Source organism: Pinus tabuliformis, chromosome J (assembly GCF_031772625.1).
Source record: "Pinus tabuliformis cultivar Carrire ecotype Pingquan chromosome J, CPIR1, whole genome shotgun sequence".
NCBI lineage: Eukaryota > Viridiplantae > Streptophyta > Pinopsida > Pinales > Pinaceae > Pinus > Pinus tabuliformis.
The window spans coordinates 786847453-786874963 of NC_142295.1; the positions used below are offsets into that span (position 1 = coordinate 786847453).

General features: G+C 42.7%; 1 protein-coding gene across 1 annotated transcript in view; it reads right to left on the reverse strand.

Annotated features, from left to right (window-relative positions):
• The window catches only part of LOC149229078 (acyl-lipid (8-3)-desaturase-like), a 246043-nt gene that overhangs the window by 102362 nt on the left and 116170 nt on the right, over positions 1-27511 (reverse strand). The window contains exons 4-8 of the mRNA XM_089378451.1: positions 25009-25159; positions 24656-24839; positions 24492-24561; positions 24313-24386; positions 24114-24181 (exon numbers count right to left, since the gene is read on the reverse strand). Coding sequence (XP_089234577.1) covers positions 24114-24181; positions 24313-24386; positions 24492-24561; positions 24656-24839; positions 25009-25159 — 547 coding nt within the window. The remainder of the gene's footprint in view (positions 1-24113; positions 24182-24312; positions 24387-24491; positions 24562-24655; positions 24840-25008; positions 25160-27511) is intronic.

A 27511-nucleotide genomic window follows, 5' to 3' on the forward strand; every position in this document is an offset into this window, starting at 1 on the left:
GGGCATGTTGGGCCAAGGTGTGTCATCCTGAAGAATCGTCAAATCTGATACAAAGTGATCAACATGTTGGGTGCACGAGGTAATTAGGAGCATGTGTCACCTAGTGTTGTTGCTAGGAGGCCTAGGAGTGTCAATGCTTCACTTGTTTGTTGAAATATACTTCTCTAAGGGCCTGGGTACTTGTGGAGGAGGTTTCTGAGACCTGGATTGTTGATCCACCTAACAATCACAACAAAGATTCTAGTGAAAGCAACCCGTCATTAGGGACAAAGATCATTATTGCATCTAACCGAACCAAGCATGAGTTTCATGAGATATTCAATACTTCAAATAAGGATCCCCTTCCAAAATCAAGACCCTAATCTCGCAATGGTGTTTTCTCCCTAGGCACAACTAGCTAAAGGTCAACCCTATTAGGTACTTCCAGCCCCTAAGGGGGAGTAACATTTCCTCAATCCACCTTTCAATCAATAGGTGTTAATGGACCATAATGATGATCACGAACGGGACAAGACTCCATGGTCTAAGGGGCTCACTGATGGGGGTGTCCACACCCTGAGTGTATAGATGTGAAGAGGGAGCATTCATGGATGCATGAATTACCAACTCGGCCTTTGTTTCTCCACCCTTCTTGTGTGGCATTTACAACTTTTTTTCTTTGTATTACTGCTCATAGCTCAAGGATTAGAGCTTCCTTTGAGTGATGTGGTTGTAGTATTACCCCTTAATGATGAGTCAATTCATTGCTCATTGGGGTTGGGACATACAAGGGTTCCTACTTTTGATGTAATGGAGCAACATGTGCTCAAGAACTGGGTGATGGCCATAATGAGTGAGGTAGAGCTCATGCAAGGCTTTTGCCCACGTGCTAATTTGTATGTCCCTAGCCATCTTTGCATTTTGATTTTTCTTTCCTTGATTTTGTTGTGGCCATGATATGCTCTTTCTGTTTCTTTTAGCTGCATTCATGATCTGAATGGAATGTGGTATCTACCCATGGTATCCAACTCAGGGACATGAGCTCATTGTAGAGAGCATGATCCATATGCTCGAATAGAGAGTACATGACAGCTCCAGCAATCCCTGGGCTTGCAGACCTATAACCTACACATCAAAATCAACTTGTTGGGGAGCATGTGCACTGGGTGTAGGGTATCACCCATGTTTTTATATGAAGATAATAAAATCCGTACATAAAATAGGATCTATACTAGATGCAATCTATTCTATCATGAAACATGATATGAATGATGTTAGAATGCTCACACAATATGCAATGCAACTACTCTATGCTTACATACAATCCATCACCTAAGTATAGACATATAACCAATGCAGCCAACATATCATTACATCAATGTCACCCCTCTCGCCCCTATGGTTAATCATGAGATAAAACCAAGAATAATCATAATAATTATAATACTCAGATGTCCGATCACAAGGGTGGGAGGTGGGAAAATAAATAAACCATGGACCATGAAGAGGAGTTATGGATGAAGAGGGAAAAGAGGAATCCAACTTGCACCATTGGACCCCCTCTTGCAGCCTGAAAATGAAGAAATCGACAATCAGGCTAAAGAATTTCCGTTTAAGAGCTTTCTCATGCATACAATTGTCCCTGATGTCCTTAGGGACATGCTGCGAGCAACAAGAGGCGATGGATGGTCAGAGGACAATATCTCGACGCGTAGGCTACTCATCACAACAATTAAATTCAAGACTGCCAACCAATGTTGGTTCATCATGTTCGAAAGTTATGCACCCTAAATATGATTGAGGGACGACAACAGGAAGATCTAAGGATGGCTCAAAGACATCAATAATCATGCCTTCTTGATTATATAGAGTGTAAGGCAAGACAAGGTCATTGTTATATCATCATTAGTATCACAGATTAGATCCTTGTCAAAATGATAGCTACTTATATCCCACTTCCCTTCTATATTCAAGAAATCAAAAATGTTAACCTCCAGGGAATTGATGGGATCACCCTTTTTAAGTTCTTCTGGAAGTATATTGTCAAACTTAACATTCATGAAAAGGGTGGAGCTCGCCTCAACTTCATTGGCGAAAGTTTCATCTTCATCATTACCATGCTCTCTTTCAAGACCATCTCCAAGATCACTTTCAATGTGTTCATCCTAATGATCCAGAAAGGTGTCTTCCTTTTGCTCATAATATTCTTCTTCATCACAATCCTGATTTCCTTCATCAATAGAAGGATCAAGATTTTCAAGGGTGATGTTTACTTCTAGATGGCAATGATCTTCTTCAACTTCTTCAAAATAATTTAGGAGACTCTTCTCCTAGAGAGCCATTGTCGAGTCTTGAAGGATAACTTCAAATGACTCATACTCCAGAAATTCTTCAATGAATACCATAATGGAGAGGATGCTTTTAGGTCTACAAGAACGTCTAAGCCAATCTCTTTGATCACTCCCCAAGGAATTAAGGAAAAACCACATGAGAGCATCCTTATCAACCATGTTGAACTCTAAAGCATATTAGATAAATTTGGCAAAATTATCCGCAACTGAATAAGGATCAACATTAAATTTTGGGACATTTTTCATAGCACTTGTATCACATCAATTTTGATATCCAGGAATATCATTGACATCCAAAGCAGGTTATATTTCATGTAGATCTGTAATATTCCTAATTAGCCATGGCTAATTGGAATATTCGATTTTGCTCAATTTTGCCTTCTATAGTTATTAATAAATAAAAAAGTGAGGGAAGGGGGACATAACTCACTTTATGAATAAAGTCACTCCCTAGTAGCACAACGTTGTAACTTAAAAAGGGAGCCAAGGGGGCCCAAGGACCACGTAGAGAAGGGGCCGATGTAGACACTTGGAGGGACTGCGCAGATGAGAAGGAACACGTGGAAAGAGAGAGGCTACGTTGGAGGAGGTGGCCTTAGGGTTTTGAGAGAGGCCAACGCTATAAAGGAGAGAGGAGCCTCCTCATTTTGATCATTCGATTAAGTTGCATTTGAGCTAGTCACTTCGACCTAGAGCACGCTAGCTGTTTAGTCTGTCTGCAGCACTGTTTAGTGCATCGAGTGTCTCCGTTCGGAGATCTCGCCCTTAGCCCCGGGGGACTTCGAGTGCCAGCTCAGGCAAGGTAGTTCCATCAGTATTTTGCAGGAGGAGCGGTTTTTGGAGTTGAGGAGGAGTTGAGTATTTGACTTCGAGTGCCTGCTCAGGCAAGGTAGTTCCATCAGTATTTTGCAGGAGGAGCGGTTTTTGGAGTTGAGGAGGAGTTGAGTATTTGATGACTGCGCAGTCTTTAGAGGGGAGGACGCAGTTCTTTTGGGTAGGAGCTCCGGATTGGGTTTTGTGGAGGATTTGAGCTGGGAGATTGAGCAAGGGATCAGCCCTGGCATATTGGAGGATTTTGTCAGAGTTTCAGGTGGAGTTTTGGAGGATTCTCTTCAGGAGCAGCACAGAGCCTCGATGGATTGCATAGACCCTAAGGGGGTGATTTTCGAGGGTCAGTTATTTTGGAAAAGCTTTCTGAGCTTTTCTAGGTTTATTGAGCAAAGGCTAATTCCAGACTTTCAGCATTTTCTGAGGGGAACAACCCCAAATCCTCATTTTGATTCCAGCAGTAGCAGCAACACAGCAGTTGGACACAGTTCAGAGAGGGGCCATTTCCTTACCATTCTAAGTGTATTTCTTCACTTGCCTTGTGCAAGTCGAGGTGCTATCTGTCTGATCACCTCTTGTACTCTTTCCATTACTCAGTATAATAAAATGGCTTAGCATTTCTCTCCGCATTTCTCGTGTATCAGCTTATATTCTATGTATACATTATTGTATGTTACACTACTGTTATTGTATGTTGCACTATTGTTGTTTCTCTGGTTGGAGTTTGCTTGTGTTTGAGGGATATCCCTGATAAGGGATATTACAGTGGTATCAAAGCATAGATCTGGCTTAGCCTGTGGAGCTAGCAGTCTATGACACCAAGGGAGAAGCCCTACATCTGTTACAGGGGTAGGAAATACAGAGATATTGAGCGTAGGTTGGAGAACACTTACGGAGAGGGAGATTGTGTCTAGGTGGTGGACACAGAACAGGAGGAGCCTGTGGTGAACGTAGAACAGGAGCCGCCTGTGGTGGACGCAGAGCAGGAGGATTCGATGGCAGATGATGACAGGAAGAAATTTGCAAACATGCTCCTCAAATCAGTGCAGGATCTGTCAAGGCAGATCGAGGTGATGGGGCAGAGATTCACGGAGGTGGAGGCTAGAGAGCATGAGAGCCCATGGGTTTTCTAGGTTGGAGAGGGATCAGGTGCATCTTACCATTTGCCAAAGCAGAGTGCCACTCAGCGTGATACTACTCAGCAGGTGGCCTCACATGCCCCTATACGCTCTACCATGCCCACTTTCCTAGGAGCAGACACGGGAGCCGAAGCACAGCAAGAGGCAGAGCTCGGTCATATGGGCGATTACTTTGCGGAGTACCAGGCCTATGGGCAGGAGTTCAGGGATGCTCTCTCATTCAGAGACTGCGGGATAGTAGACCCCGCGACCATCACAGAGGATACTGGCATTATCATGATGGAGACACCCACCGCATAGCGAGCAGATTTCACTTGCCTACGTTTGATGGCTCATCAAATAGTTCAGCAAAGTCTTGGGTGGAGAAGCTGGACATCTATTTCCAGCTTAACCAGATGTCGGAGACAAAGGCCATCAAGGTGGCAAACTTACATTTGGATGGTGAGGCCCAAGACTGGTGGTTCCATGGGTTGGTTACACTCGGACACTCCACATTGACGACATATGCCGAGTTTACCAGGAGACTAATAGAGAGGTTCGACCGGAAGGATCTGGAACAGTGCTTTGTTGAGCTGACGAGGCTCAAATAGACTGGAAACCCAGAGACCTACATTGCAAACTTCTTGAGGGTTTCAGTGATGGAGCCAAATCTATCCACAACACGGAGGATCTACATGTATGTTGAGGGGTTAGCAGAGCCACTTCGAGGTCTAGTCAAGTCCACTAGACCAGCCACACTCCAGGATGCTATTAGCAGGACCCGGACACCTTACCCCCAAAGACAGGCTTTCTAGCCTAAGGGGAAGGATGTGAGGATTCTGCCTCCAAAGGGGCATCCAGGACGAGCACAAATGATGATGATGCCAGGAGGAAGTTGAAGAAGAAGCGGTTGTGCTTTACTTGTCAGGGGCCGTGGGCACTGGGACATAGATGTGCTGCTGGCAAAGCACATTTTATTGAGGTCTTCTCCGAGAGTAGCAGGGAAGAGGATGACGAGGATGATGTGGAGGTAGGAGATAGTCATGTCGCGCAGGATCCTTTGCCACCTCCACCACCAACAGGTGGTGCATCCTTTGCACCTACCAGAGGGGCCCTTGCAGCGTTGCGAGGAGTTCCCAAGTATCTGACGCTGCGCGTAAGGGGGACAGTACGTGGTCAGCGAGTATCAGTTTTGGTTGACAATGGGGCAACCCACAACTTCATCGATGCACAGATGGTTGAGCGAAGAGGTATACAGACAGAGAGCTTCAATGGATTTTCAATTTTGGTCCCAGGAGATCAGACCATGGTGTGTGCTCGTTATGTTCCAGAGTTATCAGTGACGATGGGCACCTACACACTGACCGACCACGTTTTCGTGGTCGATATTCCGGACACCAACATGATACTGGGTGTTTAGTGGCTTATCACTCTAGGGAAGGTCACAAGAGATTGGAAGGCCCTAGAGATGGAGTGGGATGATGAGAAGACAGGGAGGCATGAGAAGATACGGGGACAGCACACATATCTGCCTCAAACTGTTCCGGCTCATCAGATGGAGGCAGTCTTCCAGAGGGGAGACGTAGAGCGGGCAGTGGAGCTACGTGCATTAGAGGCAGGGACTACAGGGTAGACGGTGCACCCAGATATACAGTCCATCCTTGACCAGTATGCCATAGTGTTTGGGGAGATTCCGTCGGGACAGCCACCGGATCAGGGGTTTCAGCACACCATTGAGCATGAGCAGGGCATACAGGCAGTGATTACTACCCCCTATAGGCATCCCAAGGCCTATCGGGATGAGATTGAGTGGGCCATTAGGAGTTGCTAGCTCTTGGGCACATTCGGCCGAGCACAAGTCCTTTTGCTTCTTCCATGGTGTTGGTGAAGAAGAAGAACGGCACATTGAGGATGTGCATTGACTATAGGGCCCTGAACAAGAAGACCCTGAAGAACAGGTACCCCATACCCAGGATCGATGTGTTGATGGATGAGTTGGGAGGAGCACAGTTCTTCTCAAAGATTGATTTGAGATCTGGGTACCATCAGATTCGCATGAGGGAGAAGGACATTCCCAAGACCGCCTTCAGGTGTCACTATGGGCACTTTGAGTTTTTGGTGATGCCCTTCGGGCTAACCAACACCCCAGCTACATTCCAGTTCTGCATGAATCACATCTTTCGCAGTCACTTAAGGAAGTTTTTGTTGGTGTTCTTTGATGACATTCTCATTTATAGCATGAATTGGGAGGAGCATCTCCAGCACATTGAGACAGTGTTGCGCATCTTGGAGGAGCAGCAGTTCTATGCCAAGCTCTCCAAGTGTGAGTTTGGGTTGACGGAGATGTTGTACTTGGGACACGTCATAGGGGTGGACGGAGTGAGAGTCCAAGAGGAGAAGATCAGGGCCATTAGAGATTGGTCGGAGCCAAGGAATGTGACAGAACTCCGGGGATTCATTGGTATTTTCACTTACTACCGGAAGTTCGTCAAGAATTTCTCATAGCATGCTGCACCCCTGACAGATTTGACAAGGAAGGGGGCATTCAGTTGGTCAGATACAGCGCAGCGAGCCTTTGACAGGCTCAAGGAGGTTATGAGCAGCTGCCTAGTGCTTGTATTGCCGGATTTTTCGCAGCCATTTGTTCTGGAGTGTGATGCGTCGAGAGAGGGAATCAGCGCAGTGTTGAATGAGGGAGGTCACCCTATAGCCTTTGAGAGTTGGAAGCTCCTTCCGCATGAGAGGTCGTATTCTATATACGATAAGGAGATGCTAGTCATTATGCATGCATTGGCCAAATTACAGCAGTATTTGGTGGGTAACAACTTCAGGGTGAGGACTGATCACAACAGCCTCAGGTTCTATTTGGAGCAAAAATAGCGACAGGCGAGGCAGCAGAAGTGGATCAGTAAGATCCAAGCGTATAACTTTGACATTGAGTATGTCAAAGGTAAGAATAACGTGGTATTAGATGCCCTTTCACGTAGACCAGCCACGTTGTCTCTTATGAGCTTGGACACACACTTGAGGGCTCGACTCTTAGTAGAGTACTCCAAGGATAGATTTGCATGTGAGATTCTGCATGGGCAGGTGGCGGATGACAGGTACATACTACAAGGTGATCGATGAGATCATCTACTATAGGGACTGGATCTTCTTGACTGAGGGATCTCAACTCAAGAAGAAGATACTTCAAGCATCACATGATTCACCATTGGCTAGCCATCAGGGGTTTACCAAAACCTACAGGGCCATTAGAGAGAGGTTCTCATGGAAGGGCCTTAAGGAGGACGTACTCCAGCATATCCGGGAGATCGATGTTTTCCAGAGAAACAAGGGGGAGATGAGCCATCCCGCAGGATTATTGCAGTCTCTTCCCATTCCGGAGGGGAAATGGGAGAGTATTTCGATGGACTTCATCACAGGGTTGCCCATGGTGCATGGCAAGGATTGTATCTTTGTCGTCATTGATCGACTGACAAAGTACGCACATTTTTTCGCCATATCCGCACACTCCACAGCAACACAGGGGGCCGCGCTGTTCTTCAGAGAGGACTTCAGGCTACATGGTCTTCCTAAGACCATCATCAGTGACAAGGATAGCCATTTCATGGGCGGGTTTTGGCAGAAGCCTTTCCGGTTGGTGGGGACAAAGTTGACACCGAGTACCAATTATCACCCACAGACGGACGGGCAGACGAAGATAGTTAACAAGTGGTTGGAGGGCTACTTGCGTAACTATGTTAGTGGGCAGCAGCGAGGATGGCTGAAGTGGCTGCATCTGGGGGAGTACTGCTACAACACTACACATCACATATCCATTGGTATGTCACCATTCTATGCTTTGTATGAATATCATCCTTTATCTTTTGCTGACGTGATGTTTGGTGCTAGCAAGGCTTCGAGAGCCAAGATTTGGATCCAAGAGAGTAGGATATCTAAGCCCTCAAGGATAATATGGCTACAGCACAGAACCAGCAGAAGCTGTATGCTGACAGGGGTCGGGTGGAGAGACAATTTGAGGTAGGGGACTTGGTCTACCTACGATTACAGCCATACTGACAGTCGTCACTGAAGCAGAAGGGAGCTAATAAGCTCAAGCCCCGCTTTTATGGGCCATACAGGGTGATACGCAAGATTGGACAGGTTGCGTATGAATTGGAGCTGCCTCAAGGCAGCAAGATTCATAACGTTTTTCATGTATCATGCCTGAAGAAGGCATTGGGGCAGCAGGTGATAGTGACGGAGGAGCTACCACCCACGGATGATGAGGGGCATTTGGTGTTGCAGCTAGAGGCTATTATTGATACCAGGGAGAGGCAGCTACGGAGCAGGACAGCCCAAGAATTCTTGGTGAGGTGGAAGAATTTACCAGATGAGGATGCCACTTGGGAGAGTAAGAAAATTTTGCAGCATCCATCACTTTAGTTGCTTGAGGACAAGAAACATTTTGTTGGGCGAGACTGTAATATTCCTAATTAGCCATGGCTAATTGGAATATTTGATTTTGCTCAATTTTGCCTTCTATAGTTATTAATAAATAAAAAAGTGAGGGAAGGGGGACATAACTCACTTTATGAATAAAGTCACTCCCTAGTAGCACAACGTTGTAACTTAAAAAGGGAGCCAAGGGGGCCCAAGGACCACGTAGAGAAGGGGCCCACATAGACACTTGGAGGGACTACGCAGATGAGAAGGAACACATTGCAAGAGAGAGGCTATGTTGGAGGAGGTGACCTTAAGGTTTTGAGAGAGGCCAACGCTATAAAGGAGAGAGGAGCCTCCTCATTTTGATCATTCGATTAAGTTGCATTTGAGCTAGTCACTTCAACTTAGAGCACACTGGCTGTTTAGCCTGTCCGTAGCACTGTTTAGTGCATCGAGTGTCTCCGTTCAGAGATCTCACCCTTAGCCCCGGGGGACTTCGATCAATATTTTGCAGGAGGAGCAGTTTTTGGAGTTGAGGAGGAGCTGAGTATTTGATGATTACGCAGTCTTGAGAGGGGAGGACGCAGTTCTTTTGGGTAGGAGCTTCGGATTGGGTTTTGTGGAGGATTTGAGCTGGGAGATTGAGCAGGGGATCAGCCCTTGCATATTGGAGGATTTTGGAAAAGTTTCAGATGGAGTTTTGGAGGATTCTCTTGAGGAGCAGCACAGGGCCTTGAGGGATTGCATACATCCCCAAGGGGGTGATTTTCGGGGGTCAGAGATTTTGGAAAAGCTTTCTGGGATTTTCTGGGTTTATTGAGCAGAGGCTGATTCCAGAGTTTCAGCATTTTCTGAGGAGGGGAACAACCCCAAATCTTCATTTTGATTCCAGTAGTAGCAGCAGCACGGCAGTTCTCCGGCAGTTAGACGCAGTTCATAGAGGAGCCATTTCCTTACCATTCTGAGTGTATTTCTTCACTTGCCTTGTGCAAGTCGAGGTGCTACCTGTCTGATCACCTCTTGTACTCTTTCCATTACTCAGTGTAATAAAATGGCTTAGCATTTCTCTCTGCATTTCTCATGTATCAGCTTATATTCCATGTATACAATATTGTATGTTGCACTACTGTTGTTGTATGTTGCACTATTGTTATTTCTCTGGCTGGAGTTTGCTTGTGTTTGAGGAATATCCCTGATAAGGGATATTACAAGATCCCAAGGAGCCATTCATAGCAACCAAATGTGTAGTTACCACAGTGAATTTAAAATGCCTTGAAAGATGCTTCTTTCAACCCACAAGCATTGAAACGTTTAAGTCAATGAAGAACTAGGGCTTCGTTCTTCCAATGGAATTGCTAGATAAGCATGTTGCTAGAAAATTTAGCAGGGGTAGGAGAATCATTAAATGATATAATTAAATAATGAGTCAAATAAAATGCATTATTTAAAGAAAAAATGGAGATTATTTATTATCATATTACCATTCATCATTTAGAATCTAGATTCTATATTTAAAGATACATAATCATCATCATGAATTCAACATAAACAAATCATTATCATCAATTCAGCATAAACATTGTCATCATCATCAATAATTATTTTAACATTCAACACATCATCAAATTATTGTTTCAAATTTCAATCATCAACAAAATTAATAATGCACACTACATAGTACAAATTACAAAATGAACTATGACTGGCAGTCTACTATCATATGACATATTATGGTATTCAATGTTCATCATTCAAAAGTTTGAAATATCATCATTAATTACATTTACATATCATCGAATATGTTTTCATCCATGTAATTAAGATCCACATCAACATTTGAATCCTCTCTAGAAGTAGGAGCATCGCTGCCATGTCCACTTGAAGATGTAATTATTGGTGTCTCCTCATCAAAAAAAAGTCATATGAGACATGGCATCGCTGCCATGTCCACTTGAACATGTCATTATTGGTGTCTCCTCATCAAAAAAAGTCATACGAGACATTGTTAAATTATGGTATGTTCTATGTTTATAACAGTTTACTTCTTTTTCTTATTATATTCCACAGATTAGCAATCACATGTACATAAAGTAAAGTGCAGATAGAACATTAAACAATTGACAGAAAACAAGCCAAGAAAAACCCCACAATGTGTGGAGAAACCCTTTGAACAAATCTTCTTTTATCTTCAATAATTCAGCAGAGAGAAATAGTACAATAAATCTGATTCATATCAGCAGTAGCAAACCCTAGATCAGCAGCATCAGCATTAGCGGCTTCATTATCAAACTAGAGCAGACGATATTTCACAAACCGACCGTCGGATTGACTTCATTCCACCAACAAAAGTTGTGGCTTTCAAAGGAGATCCAGATGGACCTACAGCGCAATTTAGATGAGGAGATCTTCTAGGCCACGCGGGTCAATCTTTACTTCTGCAGTTGCAGCTTCAGTGTCAGCAGTTTCCGGCTTCAAACTAGGGCAGTCGATATCTTGCAAACCGTTCGTCGGATTGACTTCATTCCACCACCAAAAGTTGCGGCTTTCAGAGGAAATCCAGATGGACCTACAGCGCAGTTCAGATGAAGAGATCTTCTAGGCCAAGCAGGTCAATTTTTGGATCTGCAATTGCAGCTTCAGGTTCAACAGCTTCCGACTTCACATGTGTGAGAGAGAGACCCATTTCTGTGCAGTAGAGAAGAGACTCACTTCTGCGCAGTAGAGAGAGAGAGATATGTGATGAGAAGAGTGAATCCAAATGAAGAAAAGTCCTATATTTATACACAACAAATAGATGCAAATGTTGGGCTTCTGAGCCTACATAAGTTGTAGGTCAGCTTGATAATAATTCCATAATCAAAATAAATTCATATCTACATGAATACTTATCGGAATCAAATGATCTTTATATGAATCCTACACCTCTCGACAAGAGGAATCTAATAAAAATATTATCAGCCATGAATAAGATGACCCACATGAAGTTTTGCCCTGGTTGCCAATTTTAACAGACATGGCATTAAACATCATATCCAATTCAAGTAACCTTTATTCCACATCCCATAGTTTGGTGGGCCCAAATTTGTATTTGTCACTCTTGTGTGACAAAAGGCAAAGGTTTGAATGAATGGACATTAGTTCCTCGACCTTCTTGGAGACTAATCTGTTTTGCTTCACTGAATGTGTAATATTCCTAATGGAAATATACAATGATAAACAAAGCAAACATAGACATAAAACCACGAAAATCAAACACATGAATCAGTCCATGAAATTTCACCAAAATCTGTGCTGCTGAGCCATTTTATTATAATAAGAAGAGGGTACAATGAGGTGTTGGAAAGAGTGCACCTGGGCTTGCTCAAGGAAAGCTAGCTAAGCCCAAATGAACAATAAGAAGTCCCTCTCAAATGTGTTGCTGCTCTCTCCTGGCTCTGCGCTGAAACTGCCCAAAAATATGCTGTTGGCTATGAAGAATTGTTGCTAGGGCCTCCTTCAGTGCTAAGAAAATTCTGGGAAATTAACCCTGGGCTCTCCACCAGTAACCCAGAAAAACCCACAAAGGAATTGGTCAAATTTTGACCTCGGAATTTCGGCCTAATTTTCCCCTAGCTCCTCTAGTTGTTAGCTGACTTGGGACCCCTGTTTGACTGCTCAAATCTGCACAAAAAATTCTGCCAAATTATTTTTGTGGTCCTTGTAAAAAACCCAGAAAGGGTTTGTCCTAGTTTTGACGCTCCAAAATTGACCCCAAATTCTTGGCCCTCCTCCACAGGCAGAAGATTTAACCTGCAGCAAATACCGCGTCTATTGCTCTGCCAAAATGCTAGAAAAGGCCCCAAAACACTTCCCCAATCTCCACCTCAAGTTTTAGGCCAAAATCCCTTCACTCCTCAACTCCCAAGTGTGTCACCTCCAAGCACTATGCAGTCCTTGCGTTGTTGCTAGTGTCTTCTCCACACAAACTCGTACTCCCACTACTGGAGTAATCGGAAAAGAATGGAACTCCCTCCTTGGGTTGGCACTCGTAGTCCACGAAAGCAAGGGTTGAGATCTCCACTCGGAGACACTTATGCGCTAAACAACACTTGCAGACTTGGCTTCAGCTCAAGTGTGCTATGTCAAAGACAAGATTTCTGAATAGATGAATGAATGACCAAAGTAAATGCCTCTTGCCCTATTTATCAAAGAGCCTCCAAGATCCCCATGTGGGCCCAACCTGACTTTCCCACACCAACTGCGCTCCAATGAGAGCATACTCCACATGTGGACCGTAATTCTCCATGGGGTGGCCCCCACGATCCACTAGAGCCACAATATTTCCCTTCCTTCCTAATGTTTGGGCCCCCACTTAATCCCAAAATTCATGTGGGACCTCTAAACCCACATCTCCTAAGTGCAAACATGAAATAAGACAAAATTGGGCAAGATTGATATTTCCCTTGGCAATATTGCTAAGCGGGAATATCACAGTCCTCCCTGCCAAAACATTGTTTGTCCTCAAGCAACTACCGAATAAGAGCTCTCTCCATGCTGACCCAATTACCCATTGCGAGCAATATCGGGGTCCCAATTATGCCACTGAGCCACTCTCAATCTCTGTACTGACCTGTCATAAAGGAGCCCCAATGGCAGATCTAGGTGACCTCCCCCTCTGGGAACCCACTCTCCCCAATCCATAATCCAATTGCTCAGCCCTGTAGCTCTCAGGTCCCAAACTAATCTCAAAGTGAGTCCATCAAGTGGATGTTGCCCCGACTTGGTTATAATTGCGACCCACTCGTGCTCCTGCAAAGTCATCCACTCTGGTAAACCTCTGCTACACACCCAATAAGGGAAAACTCCACTGCACGCAAGTGTATCCTACCAGGCCACCCCGCCAAGGTTACCATCTACCGATGCACACCCAGACTCTTGTCGAAATAATAGCGAGAATGGCCTTCCTCGCCTGGCAGTGATCATCTTGGTGGTCTCTGAACTATCATCCAGAGGAGGATGCAATCATGTCTCTGTCATCCCCATGATCTTCCCAAAACAAGGTAGTCCTCTAACCAAATGATCCCTAGATCCCACAACTAGATTGGAGGCCCATCGCTCCCAATTCCTGGTGTCGGCCATCGAGTAGTGCCAATGACCACCAAGATGCATACATGCCAATCATCCTACCATACTAGAGCAATGCCCCAAGTCATCAACGAATCTCTAGGGGGCAAACTACTCTTCGTGCAACTGAAACACAATGGAAGACCTATACGATCTTCCCCTATAGAAACTAGCACACCCACTCTCCCCAATCCGTAACCCAATTGTTCAGCCCTGTAGCTCCCGGGTCCCAAACTAATCTCAAAGTGAGTCCATCAAGTGGATGTTGCCCCGGCCTGGTCATAATTGCAACCCACTCGTGCTCCTGCAAAATCATCCACTCTGGTAAACCTCCGCTACACACCCAATAAGGGAAAACTCCATTGCGTGCAAGTCTATCCTGCCAGGGCACCCCGCCAAGGTTACCATCTATCAATGCACGCCCAGACTCCTGTCAAAATAATAGCGAGAATGGCCTTCCTTGCCCCGTAGTGATCATCCTGATGGTCTCTGACCTGTCATCCGGAGGAGGATGCAATCTTATCTCTACCATCCCCATGATCCTCCCAAAACAAGGTAGTCCTCTAACTAAATGGATCACTAGATCCTACAACCAGATTGGAGGCCCATCGTTCCCAATTCCTGTTGCCTACCATTGAGTAGTGATAATGACCGCCAAAACCCATACGTGCCAATCATCCTACCATAATAGAGGAGTGCCCCAAGTCATCAACGAATCTCCTTATTGCCCTTACAATGCTTTGCCTTTGTCTTCTTTCATGACCTTTGATGGCTCCCCACCCAATCTACTATGCCTGTTGCTTGGATGAGCGGGGGCTTAGCCCGTACAAAAAACCGTTGTTAGCAAACTTCCTTGGCCCCACAACACAATGAGGCAAGCTAACTAACCGAACCGTTGGACACTATAGTCTTTCTCTTGTCCATGAAGAACTACTTTAGTCAGTTTAGACGAAGGGGCAAACTACTCTCCATGCAACTGAAACCTAATGGAAGACCTATACGATCTTCCCCTATAGAAACTAGCACATCCATGAATGTGGTTGAACTGCCAAGCGTTGAGAGGTTGAGATCTCGTGTTGATTGCAAAAGAAAATTTCCATGCTGACGTTGCTACTATCTAGTCATAACCAGCGGTGCAACATGCTCATACTACCCACTATGTGTGGACTATATCCTCCTCCCCTGAGGCCTAGTGGCGAAAAATATGTGAGAGACAAGCTCGTCGTGTCTCGGCATCTCCATAATGTCGATATCTACGCCTCCACTGCCAATCTCGACCTTGAGCAGCAACAAGATAAGTCTGCCTTGCCATGCAGTGGAGGTCTCAATGATCCCCCATGTGTCAAGCCCAAGGAAAACTGGATCACCTTCTGCCATGACCCTGCTCATCACAAATGGAAGTGATCCACCCATCAACCGGATCCCTGGATCCCCCAACCATACTGGGATCTCATAACTCCCACTCCTCGCAGAATGTCGTTGTGTAGCGCTGCTACCTACTAGAACCCATATGGCCCTCATCTCTAATCCATGTATGTATCCCACTGGTGGACCCCAAGTATCAGGAGTCTGTCCTACACAAAGCCAACCCGCCCTGCTCCTGCCAAACCATGTAGTGTAGTCCGCTATCCCAAATCCTGACGATACATCTGGATACTGCTCAAAGTATGGGTGTCCTCCTATAGACAAAGTCTACCATCCATCCTTCATGGTCTTGTGCTACCTCAGACTCTCTCACCCGAAGTACATCATGCAATTCCCTCGCAATCTACTCCCTTTGTGTGAGCCCAGGAGTGGAACCTATGCTACCTCGGCAATAAACCAAGTCGCCTTAAGCCTGCATCCATTAGCGCGTGCCTCCACCAAACGTCTCAACTGGAGAGTCATGGGTGGGGAGGTGCCCAAGGGTTAGATCAAGAATTTGTTGGAGTACTGAAGAATAACCATATGGGTGCCCCTCTCTTTCTCTCAGATCTGCTGATAAACCAGGCGAAGACTTGTCTCTGTACACCACAGGATATCCCCGACTACTACTATACCACCCTGTACTGTCCCATGCCCTATCTCTGTCAAGGCACCAGTCACTCCCCACATGTACTCAATGTGATGTAAGACACTCCTACTCCACAATGCAATCCAGCACACTACAATACACCACCATGCACCTCATGTCCACTGGTAGTCCATTGCTCAACGCTAGATGCTCCCACACATCCCTAGATGTGATGGCCTAGATGTTAAATTGGCAACTAGGGCCAAACTCCATGTGGGTCAGCTTATTTATGACAGCTGATATTTTTATTGGATCCCTCTCGTCGAGAGGTGTAGGATTGATCCAAAGATCATCCGATTCCGATAAGTATTTATGGAGATATGAATTTATTTTGTTTATGTAATTATAGTCAAGCCGACCAGCTCTTATGTAGGCTCTAGAAGCCCAACCGACGTGTCTATTCGTCATCTTCGTTTTGGTATAAATAGATGAGGATTTTATGTCATTTTAGACACCTCTTCATGTGTAGTCTCCTCCTCTCCACGTCTGGGTTTTTGGTGAAGGAGAGAGACACCATGTGTGATACGTTGGTCTTCAAGAAATGCCCTAGCAGCCTGTACATTGCCCTAGCCGCAGAGATCTGGCCGCAGTAAACCCTAGCCGCAGAGATCTGGCCGCAGTAAATCCTAGCCGCAGAAATCTGGCCGCTATAAAAGAGGTCACATATGCAGCCAAAGGAAACGTTCTATTCACATTGCCATTGTGGAAGAGCCGCAGTCATAAGGATATATATACGCAGGGCAGACAATACAACGCAGCAACATTTGTATATGCAATGATACAGTCACGTAGGCAATTGCGTATGTATATATATTTAGTCATCAACGAACAACTTTCACACTCAGGAAATGCAATATATATTCACTGTTAAGACAACCTAAATCTGCAGTGATATAGAGACCTGAAACCGCAGTAAAATGAAGGGTTAGCTACAGCAAGAGGAAGTTGTTGCTGCAGCAAGGAGAGGCCTAATCAGCAAGGTCATTTGAGGACTGTTTCAAGGGTCCGAGTTGCTGATTGTAAGGCCGAGGCCCTGATCTTGGAGGCCAAGGTTAGGAGGACTTGCTGTAGCGTGGACAGTCCTTACGTTGGGCTTGAATCTGCTCTAAAGGAGCAGCATGTAGGGCAGCATCTTATTGGAGGACATCCGCAGCAAGGGAAAGCAATTCTGGGCCAGTTTGATGGGCTGTTAGGGACTGTGATTGGTGCCCTAACCAGTCCCAGAATTGCAGCAGTGCAACAAGAAGTCTACAGCACTTTTAAGAGATGCTTTAAGCATTTGATTGATGATGTTTTGAAGGAACGTAGTTGCAGTCCAACTGTCCACTGCTGGGCTAGGCCGCAGGCCATAGCCAGCAGTTGGAGACCTTTTTAGGAGCTGTGTTCATAAGGTAAGCAGTCCTATAATGCAGCAAATCATTGGAGGATTGTATGAAGGCTAGCCGCAGTAAACAGGTGAACTGTGGAGTATGTTTAAGGTGTTGTGGCTCTCAGAGTTTGTGCCCTAACCAATGTCCAGGTCTGCCATGAAATGCACCAGTCCTTGTTGCATATGAAAGGTACCAGATTAGCAGCCTTGACATGATCAGTGAAGCAGCAAAGGAAGGAGAGTCTCATGGAAGGAAAGCTTCAGTAATCTGGATAATTGACAGAGCTGTTCATCTGCTGCATATCTTCAGTCCTTGGTATCAGATCTGCAACCTCATTGTGTCATCTTCACGGTGAAGATCTCTGATGTCTGATCTCCTATTTGGCAAGTCAAGTATTGACTTAAAATCATTGTACTCTTTCTCTCTCTCTCTGCTGAACTATTGAAGAACATAAAAGAAGATTTGATCAAAGGGTTTCCCCACACATTGTGGGGTTTGTCCCTGGCTCGCGCCATATCTTGTGTCCTCTTGCCTTGGCTTGTCTTCTGCGTTTTATATTTATGTTCTATCTGCAGTTTAACATAATGCTGATGTGATTGCTAACTGTGAAAAATAAAATAAATTGCTCTAGCATAGAACATACCAAAAATTAACACTAGAGCTATGTCTCTACGTGTCAGGCCACACCGGATCGGTATCATCACCTCCACCATCGCACATTATACCCGCTGATGAATGGATCTTCTCTCCAAATCCCCCACGAGGGGTCCGAGAAGTGAATCTCCCTATGTGTCAGCAGTGGTGCCACCACTACTCTACTCCTTTGTGTCCTTTGTAACCCGCACAAAAGTGAAGAGTCCCCAGCTCCATACAAGGGACCAACTGGTGGCCTGCCAATGCCACCTCCTCCAACAAACTCTTGCCAGAGTATGTTGATCACCCAGTGATCCCGTGTACTAACGTCATACCAAGACAACCGGACGAGTCTGTAAATAAACTGGTTAGCCAATGATGCTAACCGAGACTCCCCTAGCGAATGTGCACACTCAACTGCTAGATCAACTGTACAATCCAAGTTGTAGTCAACTGGTATACATGGGAAATGATAGGTAGTCCCACCTGGATCCCAATGTCAGTATGGGTTTCTAGTATCTCCAGTGCTTGGAAGCTCTTGTTGAGCTACACCCGGGTCAACCACCATCTCCATAGCCCACTCCACAAGGTACCAACTCTGAATTTCTTGCCATCCAACCCCAAGACAAGGATCAAATGCATGAACTCCCGCACATGGAACAACCCCAACATGCGGATGTTGCCTTGTGCAACTCTGATCGTCTCATTCCGCCATGTAGATCAACACAAGAGATCTGACTAGATAGCTTTGTCTCCCTCTCTCCAATGGGAAAAGGTGACCCAATAGTGTTGCTAATGTGGTCATCCCCTCTGGTATGTCTAGACAACTCCACCTCTCTCAATCCAATGCGTAGCAGTGGGCTGATACGTTGTAGATCCTGTCAGTGCGCCTCTAAAGCAAACTGTGTTAGAATCCCAACATCTGGTCTTTATGCTGCCCCTCATCAATGGCTAGCCCAAACGATGGCTTCACATCCTCCTCCATCATGGGCTTGACATGAGCCTCCAACTGCTCCTCCATAGACAACACAACATGCAAGACATGCTCATTAGTCAATTGTAGGTAGATATCATTTTGAAGCTTTGTCATAGACCGAGATGCCTCATCAATGGGTATGTGCTCCATTGCTTCCTCCAATCTATCTATTGTGGCTACCAAAGGAAACTCAAGCAGGGGTGACTCCTGCGTCACACTAGGTGTATCCTCATGCTCCTCCTGCGTGCCATTAGCCTCATGCTCAATCAGATGGGACGTATCTAGGTGAACTCCCTCCTCTAGGGGTTTGTTCTCTCTATCTCGTCACGACCTCCGCCTCCCATCTTCATCTCTACAGTATTGCTACTAGTGTGTTTCGTTCAACAATCATGCTCCTCTTATTTCCTTCATCTGCGGGTCGGCAACTATGGCTGCTTCTTGTTGCCTTTGCTGACAACCACTCTTCAAGAACCCCAACCAATGTCTTGATGCTCCTACTTGTGAAAATTCCTACACTATAGGAACCCCTACAGTCTACTACAGCAAATTTGAATCTACTTCACCTACTTGATTGTTGAATTACATTCATCAAGTTATTCTTTTGAATACTAAAACAAATTACTTTTGCAGCCTACACTAATTAAATATTTGATCTCATGAAACCAAAAACAGAGAAAAAAACAAGATACATAGGACACACTTATTTTTGGACACAATAATCCCCAGAAAAACCCAATGGGGGAAAACTGGCGCTGCAATTCTGAGGATTTATTATTATGCAGGAGAAATATTTGAATACAAAACTAGAATGCTCATCTAGCAATCCTTTACAGTGAAAATACTGGCAAAATATCTGATTGAGTTTTATCTCACTTCACCCAACAGAATTCCGGCTGATCCGCCACAAGATTGGCTAACCCCAACTATTTCTGCGTCAACCCGCATCACCTTCTCTGCCCTCTGTGTCAGCTCTCCCAACTGTTCCAGCAGTTCCCGACACTTTCGGTTGTTCCAATAGTTCTGGAATCAGCGTGAAAGGTAGCTTTTCTGTGTCAGCTCTCCCGACTACTATGTTGCCTCTACGTCAGCTTTCCCGGATGTTCCGGAAGTGTTCTCCGGAAAGTCCTTCCGGATTCTCACTGCCTCTCAGCTACAAGACCTCCCCAATTGATTTTCCTCCTGAGAACTTCTCAACTCAGAAAATCGATTTCCTCAATCTCTTTGTGTTAGGTCTCTATAATACTAGTGATTCCCCTATTACTATTGTCATTGTAGCCCTTATTGTTATTGTTGTGCCCCTATTGTCCCCATATTGTTATTATTGTGTCCGATAGAAGCCCACTACTGTTATTGTTGTGCTCTTATATTATTATTGTTATGTCGGCTTTGATTATATTGTGAGAACTTCTCAACTCAGAAAATCGATTTCCTCAATCTCTTTGTGTTAGGTCTCTATAATACTAGTGATTCCCATATTACTATTGTCATTGTAGCCCTTATTGTTATTGTTGTGCCCCTATTGTCCCCATATTGTTATTATTGTGTCCCATAGAAGCCCACTACTGTTATTGTTGTGCTCTTATATTATTATTGTTATGTCGGCTTTGATTATATTGTGACCCCTTAGACTTCTATATATAGAAAGGAGGTTTTGTCATTTGTATCATCTAAGAATTGTTCATTTGTGTAATGTAAAGGAGGTTGCCCCCTCGAAGAGGCTGATTTTTAAGTCGTTGATCTATATTTTCTATCTTTTTGTGAGCTAGTTTCATAACATTTGGTATCAAAGGTTTGGATTCTAGGGTTTCACTGCTCCAAACAGGTCATCGTGGCATTTTCGCTATAACTTTTTTTCTACGACGTTTCAGAATAGAAATTAAAACCCATTTGAGCCGAAATCTCAATGAAACTCGGGTCCGAATTTCAGATATTTTCTCGCTATATTTTAGGAGATAAGATCCAAGGAAGTTAGGGTTTTTGCACACTCCCAAATTATATCTCAAACAGGTGACCTGGGAAAATCGTCATAACTTCTCTCTGAGCATTAGATTGAAAATTCGTAAAATGGTACAAAAAGAAGATGGCCTCTAGTTTTCTATGTATCGGTTTCAGGTCCTAAGGCTGAAATAGTGACACGTGCCACTTCATACAAGTTCACTCTACTGAACTAGTCTATAATCAGGCCATCGTGGGAGATTTGGCATAACTCTTCCTTGGAGATTCCAATCTTGATCAGAGTTACGGGGTTGGAAAGAGGACTCATAGGGCTATCGCAAAACGCAATTTCAGAACTTGGAGATCCGAAATTACAGAGATACAACAGATTCAATATTGAGCTCCTACAAAGTGAAAAAATGTGTAGTTTTTTTTTAAATTTTGCAAAGTTTCGTTTGAAAAAATAGTTTGAAGGAATTCAAAGGGCATAGTGAAGCATTATTATCATTAATTGATGCCACAAAGAAAGAAAATGGAAACACCTAGTAAGCAACCTCAAAGCTCTAGCATGACGCATGAAGAAGAGGAAGAAATGCAACATGATATATCAAAATTACGAGACCAAGTGCAACAAAATTCACTCTCACAAAAAGTAACAGAAGCTAAGATGGATAGTTTAAAAAAAGGCGTGGAAGTTAAAATGGATGGAATGGAAGCTAAGATGGATGGTTTAAAGAAAGGCATGGAAGCTAAGATGGATCGTATAGAAGAAAAAATTAAAGGCAACATGGAAGATTTGAAGATAGGCGTGAAAACTAAGATGTATGGTATAGAAGAAAAACTTAAAGGGAACAAGGAAGATTTGAAAACGGATTTGACAAAATTTGCTACAAGAAATGCTTACTAATGGCGAAAGGGTAGTAAAGGAAACTCATGAGGAGAACAAAAGAAATGTTAATCATGATTTCATAAACTCTAACGGTGGATTGAAGACCCACCATGTTCCAAAGATCGATATGAGGAGGTTTGATGGCAAAGATCCCATAACATGGATACTACAGATGGAGCAATATTTCGATCTCCATAATGTGCAGAACACACAAAAGGTACACATTGCAACTTTATATTTGGAACAAAATCAGTTTGTATGGTATCGATGGCTTTTCTCTCGTAAACAAATTGTCACTTGGGCAATTTTTACGGAAGAAATGATAGCACATTATGAGGATACAAAAAGCAACAAGTTTTTTAGCCAATTCATAGATCTCAAACAAAAGGGTTCAATGATGGAGCACACTGAGGACTTCCAAAAATTGAATATAACGGTAAAATATATTCCAGATGAGCATAGGATTGATGTGTTCATAGGGACTTTAAAGGATAACATCCAACATGAGGTTCACCTTTGGGAACCTGATTCATTGGAGAAGACATTCAAGTTGGCAAGAAAAATGGAAAGCAAAATTATGGCAACAAGGAAGCCTACCACTCACAACTATAAAGATGGAAGTGTTGCTGCCCTAGCCTTCCACAACCTACAAGGTTGACACCACAACAATTGGAAGAAAAAAGAGCAAAAGGGTTTTCTTACAGTTGTGATAGCAAATACAGTAAAAGTCATAAGTGTGCTGAGAAGAAATTATTTTACATAGATTGTGAAGAGGAGAAGAAAGGGAACAAGAAACGTTAAAAGAAAAGGATATACACTAGGAACAAACCCTAGAGCAAAAAGAAATGAATCCAACCATATCTTGTAATGCATTGGTCGGAATTACCACTCCTCAAACTATCAAGATAGAAGGACATATCAAGACAAAAAAGGTAATAGTGTTGATCGATTCGCGCAGTACCCATAATTTTATTCATTGTAAGATAGCCAAGGAATTGAATTGGTTCATATATCCAGCACCAGAGTGTCAAGTGATGGTTGCAAGTGCAGGAACAATAAATTGCTCTGGAATGTGCCATAATATCAAGATTCCATGGGAGAATATGTATTGAATAGCCCAATGCTTTCAATTCCAATGGGTGGTGTTGATGTTGTACTAGGAGAAATCAACCTTAGAAGGATAAATCCCCCTCGAAAAAAAACAAAATACTACAGATATAGGAGTAAAGGTTCAAGATCCTCATTCAGCCTCTCCTAGGAAAACCCAAGTTCTTGTAGTAAATGATGGGAAAACACCCACCTAAATCCATTCCAATATCCCCCATTCAGGTGAGGAAAGGCACCTCCTTGTATCCTACAGAGGATAAATGGTCCGAGAAAATGGCCCAGTAGAAAAGCACAAAGAGGCAATTGAAATAGCATCACGAAATAAATATCTAGGAACACAAGACACCATTACTCAGACCTCCTCATTCAGCCTCTCCTAGGAAAACCCAAGTTCTTTTAGTAAATGATGGGAAAATCAAAACACCCACCTAAATCCATTCCAATATCCCTCATTCAGATGAGGAAAGGCACCTCCTTGTATCCTACAGAGGATAAATGGTCCAAAAAAATGGCCCAGTAGAAAAGCACAAAGAGGCAATTGAAATAGCATCACGAAATAAAAATCTAGGAACACAAGACACCATTACTCAGACCTTTGCATCAGGGAAAAACTTTAAACCCCTTACAATATGAAACCTTGTCATGGAATTTTAAAGGGGCTAGGTAGCAGGAAGCCTATAAAGAAGTAAAACTTTAAAATTCCTCATTATGTCTGAAAACAACTATGCTTTATGACTTCAAGTTAACTATCAATATTATATATAGCTTCCAAGTACAAGAAACAGAGCCTACAATAAATTGCATTGCACCAATACTAATTTTCTCTTTCTATGTAATATGTATATAAAAGTTTGGGACATTAAACTCTATAGAGACAGGGTAGAATTTACACAACACATTGCCTCTGTATATAGCATGCTCAAACGCAACACTTTGACCATTCTTAGTCACTCACAGATATAATATTAGTATTAAGTTTTAACTTTTAAACTCTTGAACTTTATTAATTTTGAAGAATTTCATATATAATATCTCAAGAAATTGGTAGCCTATAAGTTATTAAAAAAAGCCATGAATCCATAAGATGCACAAAGTTTCTAGTTGAAAAGGAAAATTTTCATTGATTGTATGCCAAAAAATCATTCAAAAATATGTGATAAGTTAGATGAGATCATATTATTGATGTCCACAAATGACCGGGTGATAGGTCAATGAGATGAGGGACTACAATACTCAACAGTGTGTGTCTAGAACAATGGACCTAAAATGTTATAAAATTACATTAGAGAAATACTAATGTCACAACTCACAATAAAGCCCAAGAATTTATTTATACTACATACCTGAAATGAGTGATAATATTTAATTGGTTGCTTGTATGTCACTCTGCGTACATCTGGATCTTTCACTCCTACAAAAAAATCAAAGCTCACTAAGAATGCATAAACTAATAAATATTAAGAAAGCCTTCCACATTACACAACTTTCTCATCTTGTGGACCAGATATTTAGTTGAGTACAAAATGCATGTGATGCACATACTAATGTCAGGGTCATAATTCTCCACATTCGTAAATGAATGATGTCCAACAACATGTTGCTGCCTCCACATGAAACTGGAGGAAAAAAATGCAATTAGAACATGTCTGATTACAAAAATTTTGGGCCAATTATATCATAATTTAGTACATTAAAACACAAAACATCTACATATGACAAACCTGCTTGCACCCACCAAATCCAAAACACTGCCCATCAAGTAACCAAGCCAATTCACATTTGAATATGCCCCTAAGTGCCCCAACAAATAGAGAAAGTGTTAGAAAGGACAAGAGCTTAAGTGTGTCACGTTTACAACACAAATAATACAAGTCTATGGGTGTACCATGGTTAGCATCATGCGTGATTGATATGCAGATTTGTGCTGCAAAATAGCCCATCGCCAATGCAAACAGAAAGGAAAGAGCAAAGCATTGAGGCCTAAAGAAGGTTAGATGGTAAAAGAGCACGTATCCAACTATTATGAGGAGGGATTTAGGAAGCATGTGCGGGTGGAAACGAGCAATCACCTGCCAGTTTTAGCAATAAAATCACAAGTCATTACAAAGGGACAAAACTAGGCCCTAACAAAAATAATTTTATATTTTACATCCCATTATTTTCGGACAAATCTAATTTTGAAAAAACAAGTCAAAATATGAAATAACAAGCACTTATTCTTTTAGAAGAAAAGCAAACCTTATGCTTTTCAAAATATGCCTCCACACGTTCCTTGAGCGTCATGTAAAATAGTTCATTCCCTGCTTCACGGTATTGAATACTAGAACATCTTAAACTATCATCTGTATCCTCTTCAACCTCCCCTATACAATAACGCCCAAGCATCTTCCTATAATAATTAAGTTGCATTAGATATATTGTGAGCTGAAAGTTTGAAACTATGCAAGGTCAAAAACCCCAATAAAATTTTATAATGCTACCATTTATACAAATATAGGAAAGGCAACATGCAAATGTTGATTACTTAGCAAATTAGAGGTACCAAGTGAAACTAAAAGAAAAGCATCTTAGAAGCTCTAACGCATCTGACATGAGACTTGATAATGCATCTAACATTTTTACCAGCTTTTGTACCACGCCTATTCAGTTGCTCATCATCATGTAAAGTTAAATGAGATTGCAACTTTAACAACAAAGAAAATCCAAAACAAAACAGTAAACTCCTCTGTAATTACCGAAGTGCAAGGTAGATTTAAACAAGCAATCTTAAGAAAGTCCCCCTTAACCATAACAATAAGAGTTGGCCTACCTAGCCTCAAAGCTAATAGAAATGTTTCAATTTACTAAAACACGTTCCAAAAGCATTTCAGAGAATTGAACACTCTATGAAATAAGGAAAACATTTTAATCTAATTTACTATTGACTTAGTTCATAACATATCTTGTAACCCCCAATAAACATTATCTCCAAAACTTCAATTAGAGTGTCTTCGAAATCTTTGTTATGCATTTATCCTCTAAAACCTACACCACATTAGATCCAAGAACATATGCTAAAATTTTACTTGAAATTAGGATTGGTATAAATCCGCCTGACTTCGAATTCAAGGTTTGAAGGTTTAAAAAAAAATCATATTGTTGATGATTGTAGCATCAGACAGGAACTTCTGCACATGTCTAGTGTGGGACATGTGGAAGTTGTCCAAAAAGGTCCCTTCAATTTTGTAATTCATTTTAATTAAAGCTGATTATTTAAGTGGAGAGTCTTTTATTAGTGAGTTGATTAATGTCTAATAAAACACAAAGTATTAGGACTGGCGGGAAGAGGAGGGGTACTCTATGGCCCTGAGGAGTTCAAAGTGTTCAAGTACTCATGGGGTCTTGGTCACATGGCAAATAATCAAGCAGAGATATATGGTTTCTACCAAGGACTTTTGTTATGGGAGATTCTCTCCTAATCCTGCATCATCTAGTCAAAGGCTCCCTCCCAAAGTAGAAATATATGGAAAACATCATGAAAAGAATCAGGAAAATTGTAGAAGATATCCCATCCAAAGCATATTTCCAAGTCTTGAGAGACGTCAACAAAGAAGCAGACAAGTATGCTAGAGGCATGTAAATTGAAGATAGGTGAATTAAATATTAATGGCCAAATCAGGCCTGCTATAATTCCCTAATCGTGGATGAAGTCTATTAAAAAATTCCCTAGTTGCGTGATGTGATGTAAATTGTGTGTTTTGTTAGGGCAGTTTTATAAGGTATTTACCTACAGAACACCTTTTGTTGCTAGATATATTCTCCTCCGGAAAATCATGTATTCCTATTAGAACGCAGAAAACAATTGGAAATTTTTGATAAATTAGCTCTGTAATGCCTGATATATTTATTGCGAACCAGGTGCAAAATTATATAATACAAAAATTCTTTCCAGTTAAAAATAAAAAATAAAATGCAAAGTATTTACATTAGCAATTTAGATGTAATCTCCACCGTCAATTGAGTTTTAATCTCAACCATCAATCTCATTGAAAAACTAGGGTTATGGAGACTCAATCACCAACTCAATGTTATAGAAGAAAGATGAAGTGAAAGGAAAAGATGTGAAACACAGAAAAGTGTTAGAAAAACACAAGTGACAGAGTCATAAATGATTTTCACTCAATGTGCAAGTCCAGAGGAGAAAAAAGGGAACAGTCTAAGTAGCAAAAGGAGATTAACCTAGCTCTCAGAAATTGAAGGGGCTATAGTATATACACAATAGGTGTAGGGACAGTTTGAAGATGACATACAACCAAACGAAAGAGAAGAGCGGCCATACAAATTTCTAGAAAAGATTTCAACAACAGAAAGCGGGAAGGTTTTTACAAGTTTTGGCAAGGTCGTATAGGACTTACAATGCACCAAAAAAATCTAGGTTTTGTTGTAATTTTTTCTTGATTTCGCAATGGGTTATTTTCAGTGTTCCACGGGGACGCGTCCCCCAGGGTCGGGTGCGCGCACCCCTCGCACCTGGGATGGGGGGACGTCTGGGGAAACGTTTCCCCACGTCCCCCTTTTAGGGAGACGCAGGGGGGGACGTTTCCCCAGTGTGGGGGACGCGACTCCCCAAAAGGGGGACGCCCAGGCATTAAATTTGCTTGTAAACAATGATTTATGACAGGGAAAATCTAGTATTTGACTATATTTCCCTACTAATGCTATGCAATTCATGGTAATGTTAAATTCTTAAGGTAAAAGTGAC